At 47.4% G+C, this 7,665-nt stretch overlaps 1 protein-coding gene across 1 annotated transcript in view; it reads right to left on the bottom strand.

Moving 5' to 3' along the window:
* Positions 1-661: 661 nt before the first annotated feature.
* The window catches only part of ajap1 (adherens junctions associated protein 1), a 366,102-nt gene continuing 359,098 nt past the window's right edge, over positions 662-7,665 (bottom strand). Inside the window, exon 5 of the mRNA XM_034171908.1 lies at positions 662-778. Within this exon, the coding sequence (XP_034027799.1) occupies positions 706-778 (73 nt within the window). The 3' untranslated portion in view covers positions 662-705. The remainder of the gene's footprint in view (positions 779-7,665) is intronic.

The raw sequence follows: 7,665 nt of genomic DNA, 5'->3' as shown, positions 1-7,665 counted from the left end.
GCGCTGCTTCAAAATGAGAATTTTTATGGCCTGCTGTAAGGAAACACTTAAGCTGAGATTTAATTTTGCTGAGGTAATAAGGGATGTTTTTGGACTGTGGCTCTGGGAGGATGCAGCAGCGAGTTGACTGAGGACTATGTGTGTCCAGATGATGGTGAGGTACTTGCTCCTCACTACCTGCAGGCAATCTACTCCTTTAAAAATCTGGGTCAACAGCAGGACGTTACGCCTCCCCCCTGGTCTGCTAGCAACACTGTAGGGCATCTATTTAACGCTCACGCTTGGAATTCCAGATCCAGGCTATTCAGGCACAGACATTAACCATGCATAAAATACATCACATGCCAAGTGAAAGAGTCACTTTAGTGCTCAAAATGTTCAAAACAGCATGCTCAGTGTAAAGAAATGGGGCAGAGGCAAATCTCCTCAGGGTTTGAACTCATGTAGGAGACAAATACATAAGTTATAAATGGTAATTTGTCCACACTATCTCTAACCCAGTGATACCACAATACAGTATACCAGTACAATTGTGATAAATAATAGTCCCTTCAATTCTAAAATTGAGGCAGCATCACAACAGACACAGAGGTTACCAGTGACTAGATAGTAATATGAAAAAGGGGTAAGTGGCTCTGTACCTACCGCAGCATGAATTTACGAAGTCTCTTCCCACCCGCTGGAATGAGCAGTGCCTCCAGCTCGTCAGCAGGAGATCTCAAACCACTTCTCTGACACAAAGGCCACAGGAATCAGCTGCCTTTCAGTGGGAGATGGCCTGTGGGGTGATGTGAAAGAGTAAAAAGGATTCCACTTATTACCTCATGCATTCATCATTATTACCTCCAACAACTAGTTTGTCACTCATGTCTGTTGGTCAGTTTGTGCATTGCCAACTTTCAGAAAGAGGCCATGAGGTTTTCGGAGTAGCTGCAGCTCGAGGGGCAAATCCAGGAAATGTATTTACACTTTCATGTCATTTTTTATGTGTGTAGACCATTTGTCAACATTTTAAATTTCTGGTAGTGCACATATGTCTCACAATTTGAAGCAAGTCACAACAAGGTCCCAGCACGAGAAACCCCAATCTAGATTCCAACTCGATAACTGAATTCTGAACTTTTTTTTTTTTTGCTGAGTTCAATCCATTATTTCATTGAAAATAATGCAAAAATCTTTCTTCTTGTTTTTGTTATTATTATATTATTATAAACTGTTCTGAGAACAAACTGTAAGCTTTCATAGTTTTGAAGAGTGACAAAAAAGAGTCCTGGATATGCAAATTAATTTGGATGAGGTTTGGGCGATGTATGCTCAATTGAAAATTCACAATGCTGGCACTAAACATTTTCAGGGTGCTCTGTGCACACATACGTTTATGCTATTGAAAACGTGTAGATGTGGCAAAGTAGTGTGCTTGGTTTCAGTGTGGAAGTTTCCTGGTTCAAACCTCACCCCTGGCCACATTTCTTCATGTAACATGGAGTTACAATAGGAAGGGCATCCGGCGTGAAACTCGTGCCAATTCAACATGCAGATCTCCTGTGGCGACCTGAGTGAAATAAGAGAGCAGCTGAAGGAACTTAATTACTTTTTTTTAAATAAAAATAAAATGTTCCATTTATTTAGTATTGAAGAAATGCACACCACAGTTGATTTTCTAAAATACCTGTTGCCTGGTGGCTTTTGGAGCATCTGAGTCCTTCTCCTCATCTATTCAGCATCATTTGTTTTTTTCAGAGCCCCTCTCATATGTCTGCATATGCCATTCAGGGGAACTCTTATTGAAATCTCACATTACTTCTGTGTGCAGCATTAACACTGGGCACTGCTGCGTGCCACTGGGGCAAGTGGTTCATTCTGAGCCCAGCAGCAGAAGCATCTATCTCTGGGACCTCCTGCTGGAGCATCTGTTCATGGCTTTCAAAGGTCCAGTGCATGTCCACTGAACTTTTATTGATCCATCCATCCATCCATCCATCCATTTTCTTCCGCTTTATCTGGAGTCGGGTCACGGGGGCAGCAGCTCAAGCAAAGCCGCCCAGACCTCCCGATCCACACACACCTCCCCCAGCTCCTCCGGGGGAACCCCAAGGCGTTCCCAAGCCAGCCGAGAGATGTAATCCTACCAGCGTGTCCTGGGTCTTCCTCGGGGCCTCCTCCCAATGGGACGTGCCCGGAACACCTCTCCAGCGAGGCGTCCAGGGGGCATCTGGAAAAGATGCCCGAGCCACCTCAACTGACTCCTTTCGACATGGAGGAGCAGCGGCTCGACTCCGAGCTCCTCCCGAGTGACCGAGCTCCTCACCCTATCTCTAAGGGAGCGCCCAGCCACCCTGCGGAGGAAACTCATCTCGGCCGCTTGTACCCGCGATCTCGTTCTTTCGGTCATGAGCCAAATCTCATGACCATAGGTGAGGATCGGAACGTAGATCGATCAGTAAATCGAGAACTTTGCCCCCCTACTCAGCTCTCTCTTCACCATGACGGTCTGATACAGCGACCGCATCCCTGCAGACGCTGCACCGATCAGTCTATCGATCTCACACTCCATCCGTCCCTCACTCGTGAACAAGACCCCGAGATACTTAAACTCCTCCACTTGAGGCAAGGACACTCCACCGACCTGAAGAGGGCAAAGCACCTTTTTCCGGTCGAGAACCATGGCCTCGGATTTGGAGGTGCTGATTTTCATCCCGGACGCCTCACACTCGGCTGCAAACCGCCCCAGTGCACGCTGAAGGTCCTGATTTGATGAAGCCAACAGAACCACATCGTCCGCAAACAGCAGAGACGAGATTCTGTGGTTCCCAAACCAGACCCCCTCTACACCCTGGCTGTGCCTAGAAATTCTGTCCATAAAAATAATGAACAGAACCGGTGACAAAGGGCAGCCCTGGTGGAGGCCAACGTGCACTGGAAACAGGTTTGACTTACTACCGGCAATGCGAACCAAGCTCCTGCTGCGGTCATACAGGGACCGGATAGCCCTTAGCAAAACACCCCGGACCCCGTACTCCCGGAGCACTCCCCACAGGGTGCCCCGAGGGACATGGTCGAACGCCTTCTCCAGATCCACAAAACACATGTGGACTGGTTGGGCGAACTCCCATGAACCGTCGAGCACCCGATGGAGCATGTAGAGCTGGTGCAGTGTGCTGCGACCAGGGCGAAAACCACACTGCTCCTCCTGAATCTGAGGTTCGACCATCGGTCGAATTCTCCTCTCCAGTACTCTGGAAAAGACCTTACCGGGGAGGCTGAGGAGTGTGATCCCCCTATAGTTGGAACACACCCTCCGGTCCCCCATCTTAAACAGAGGGACCACCACCCCGGTCTGCCAATCCAGAGGCACTGTCCCCGAGAGGCGTGTTAGCCAAGACAGTCCCACAACATCCAGAGACTTAAGGTACTCAGGACGGATTTCATCCACCCCAGGAGCCTTGCCATCGAGGCGCGTTCCAACCACCTCGGTGACTTCTGCCTGGGTACTGGATGAGTCCGCCTCTGGGTCCCCAGTCTCTGCCTCCTCTTCGGAAGATGTGACGATGGGATTGAGGAGATCCTCGAAGTACTCCTTCCACCGCCCAACAACATCCCCAGTCAGAGTCAACAGCTCCCCACCCGCACCGTGAACAGTGCCGGTGGAGAGCTGCTTCTGCCTCCTGAGGCGTCGGATGGTTTGCCAGAATCTCTTCGAGGCCGACCGATAGTCCTCATCCATAGCCTCCCCGAACTCCTCCCAGACCTGAGTTTTTGCCTCTGCGACCAGACGGGCTGCGGCACGCTTGGCCTGCTGGTACCTGTCAGCTGCCTCTGGAGTCCCACCTACCAACAAAGATAAGTAGGACTCCTTCTTCAGCTTGACAGCATCCCTTACTTCCGGCGTCCAACACCAGGTTCGGGGATTACCGCCGCGACAGGCACCAGAGACCTTGCGACCACAGCTACGAGCGGCCGCATCAGCAATGGAGGTGGAGAACATGGTCCTCTCGGACTCCATGTCTCCAACCTCCCCCGGGATCTGGGAGAAGCTCTCCTGGAGGTGGGAGTTGAAGACCTCCCTGACAGAGGGTTCCGCCAGTCGTTTCCAGCAGACCCTCACGATACGTTTGGGCCTGCCAGGTCTGACCGGCTTCCTCCCCTCCAGCGGATCCAACTCACCACCAGGTGGTGATCGGTCAACAGCTCTGCCCCTCTCTTTACTCGAGTGTCTGAGACACGTGGCCGAAGGTCAGATGATACGACTACAAAGTCAATCATCGACCTCCGGCTCAGGGTGTCCTGGTGCCATGTGCACTTATGGACATCCTTGTGCTTGAACATGGTGTTTGTGATGGACAAACTGTGACTAGCACAGAAGTCCAACAACTGAACACCACTCGGGTTCAGATCAGGGAGGCCATGCTTCCCGATCACCCCCCTCCAGGTCTCACTGTCACCGCCCACATCGGCGTTGAAATCCCCCAGGAGAACAATGGAGTCCCCAGTCGGAGCGCTATCTAGTACCCCTCTCAGGGACTCCAGGAAGGTCGGGTACTCTGCACTGCTGCTCGGCCCGTAAGCCGAGACAACGGTGAGAGACCTGTCCCCGACCCAAAGGCGTAGGGACACGACCCTCTCGTTCACCAGAGTGAACTCCAACACATGGCGACTGACCTGGGGAGCAATAAGCAATGCAACCCCAGCTCTCCGCCTCTCCCCGTGGGCAACGCCAGAAAATGAAGCGTCCACCCCCCTCTCCAGGAGTTGGGTACCAGAGTCCATGCTGTGCGTGGAGGTGAGCCCGACTATCTCTAGTCAGTATCTCTCAACCTCCCGCACAAGCTCAGGATCCTTGCCCCCCAGCGAGGTGACATTCCACGTTCCAACAGCCAGGGGCTGTGAGCACGGACCGGGCTGCCAGGCCACCCGCCCTCGACCGCCACCCAGTCCTCTCTGCACCCGACACATCAACTTTTATTGATATCCATATAATTGTTTTTTCTGTCTGCTGTTTTAAAATTTGACAGTCGGTTGCAAACATCACACTGCAGGAGCGTGCTGTACACAGAATGTTAGAGGTGTTCAAAATCAAAGTAAAAAAATCAAAGTGTGCTAAGAGTTTTTCTGAAGAAAAACAACTGTTGTGATGGGTGTCAGTGTGGTAACCTCATGAATGTCAATAGAGGTTACATAATGAGATGCCGTAATGTGTTTTCCCCGATGGACTTATGCTGTTAATGCTGTCATGGATGTTGTGGTTTAAAAACTTGGTTTTTAGATTAAAAAAAAATGAGTATAAGAGAATGAAGTGCAAACCTCCCCACAGGCTCAGTAATATCCACATTAAGCTGTTAAATTCACAGCCAACACTGTACTGAGTCAATGAGACAATGGCTTTTTAATTGTTGCTAAAGGCTTAATGATGACACGGGTCATGGGTCCTTCACACTCAGTGTGTTTCTTATTCTTGAAGCATTAATTTGTGCAGCATAGTTTGCATCAGGACATGCAGAAGGTGAACAGATAGACTCATTGAAAAGTAAAGTTTAGCCTCATGGGGTTCAAAGGGCAGATACTGCGGCCTCTGAAATCAGTGAGCTTCTTCTCCTGGAAATGTTCATGGCAGTTGTCATGACAATCTGACCAGCATAAAATCTAAAATAAAAAGCACCCAAAATGATCCATATGAGCAAAGGTGTAACCGAACAGGACAAATGGTTCGCAATGCATCCTTCAGTCACTTAAAAAAAAATACAAAAATACAAAAATCTAAAAACCCAACACTTTGGACAACTTTTACCAGTTGAAGAGTCCTCGTAGTCTCGCTGCTGTATTAATGACTCAACTGAATACAATTCTTTTGTCAGTGTCAGTATGATTCTAATTCATAGGGTCAAATCTGAATTGATTTCAGTAATAATAATAAAAAAAATAATAATTAAAAAAAAATCAGAGGTTCAAAGCTGCAAAAAAAAACAAAACAAAAAAAAAAAACCCAAAGCAATAATAATAATTCTGTCTGTCACTTAGAATGAAAAGTTGCTGCTGTTCACCACTCCCCCTACATGAAAGAAGACACAAAGTGTTTTGCAGAGAGGTCATGTGAATGTACTCAAAAATGATACACTTTGTTTCCAAACTCACTGTGTTCCCCAGAAATAAATAAAGAAGTATATTAACTTGATCATATCCAAGATGGCTGTGACATAGTCAGAATAAGCACTGCTAACATGGTGACACCAAGAGCAGCACTTTTTCAGCTTCATCTCAGCTCTTTTGGGTCTCTACAGAAAACTCATGGGCGTTGTCATGCAGGGTTTGTCCAGTATACATACATACATATTCTATTTTTATGACATCCTTCACTGCACATCAGTTTGGTAGATGAACTGGAGAGGGTCAACTAAAGGCCTCACCAGTGGCTACAGGAAATCTTGTCAAAAGGGTTTATAATATGTGAGGTCAATGCCACTGGCCTGTAGATGCTGCTGACATTGGGATGAGCAGGAAGGAGGTGTGTAAATCCCCAAAACGTGAACGCGGGTCTCACAAAACGTGAATATCATTCATAATACATATATATATATACACACAGTGGTCCCTCGCTATATCGTGGTTCACCTTTCATGGCCTCGCAGTTTCGCGGATTTTTTTTAGTGCAATTTTGCATGCTTCTTCTTTTGTTTTTTTAACAGCGCATTGTGTTCTGCGTCCTCATCAGACAGGCCGGTCAGCATCACCACGATTGCTCTCACTGCCTCCGATGCGCTTACTGTTGCAGCGGGCCACTCACACCGCCCAGAGACTATGCTCGCTGTTTTGATGCAGAGCACTCCAGCAGCCCGCAAGGATAGAATTCAGCAGCGCTGCATGGTCTCAGTAACCGCAGCCGCAGAGCTCCGTGGCCACTGAGAGAAGTTTGTTTCTTTTTAATGACTTGGATTCTTTGCGGGTCCCGCATCCGTCCCGCAACGGTAACACTGGAGGCAGTGAGCGAAGGGAGAGCACGTGCATTGTGTTCTGCATGTGTCTGTTTATAAGAATCTTCTTGCCCAGAAGAAAAAAGTAGCGCCAACAACTACCCATAACTGTGTTCTTCACTTGGAAAAAGACACCTGCAGTGAGGTGTCACTCAGCTGCGGAGCGGCGCTAGGACAACGAGACGCGATCAGAGGAACTGTGAAATACTGGTCAGTCACTATTAATAATTTCTTATGTGTCCAACCTCGTAGGTTGATTGTTAAAATTAAATTTGTTAGTTCTAAAAGCCATCATAATTATTTATAGGAAAATGTTCTATTTTTATTTCTCAAACAAATGTTTGTGCCTGAAAACAGGTTTTGATCTTTGGTTTCATTCTATAATACTGGTCTTATTTTTCTACTTTGGTTTGAACTTTGAGAGTGTTTACACAGGAGAGAAAAGTGAGAAAATGTGTGTAGTGAGGGGTTTTACAGCCTTAAAACATCTATAATAATTGTAAAAAATAACACTGACTACTTCGCGGATTTCACCTATCGCGGGCTATTTTTAGAACGTAACTCCTGCGATAAACGAGTGACCACTGTGTATATATCTTCTGTTTAAGTAGTTTATGGATTTCAGTTTAGTTCAAAGTTCAAAGTTCTTTATTAATCATCTCCTTTCGGAGAAATTTAGTTTGGTGCATGAGGGGGCTCA

This window comes from Thalassophryne amazonica, chromosome 6 (genome assembly GCF_902500255.1).
Source record: "Thalassophryne amazonica chromosome 6, fThaAma1.1, whole genome shotgun sequence".
In the NCBI taxonomy this organism is placed as follows: domain Eukaryota; kingdom Metazoa; phylum Chordata; class Actinopteri; order Batrachoidiformes; family Batrachoididae; genus Thalassophryne; species Thalassophryne amazonica.
Note: the sequence above shows the minus strand (reverse complement) of the source record. Positions and strands in the feature narration are given on the sequence as shown.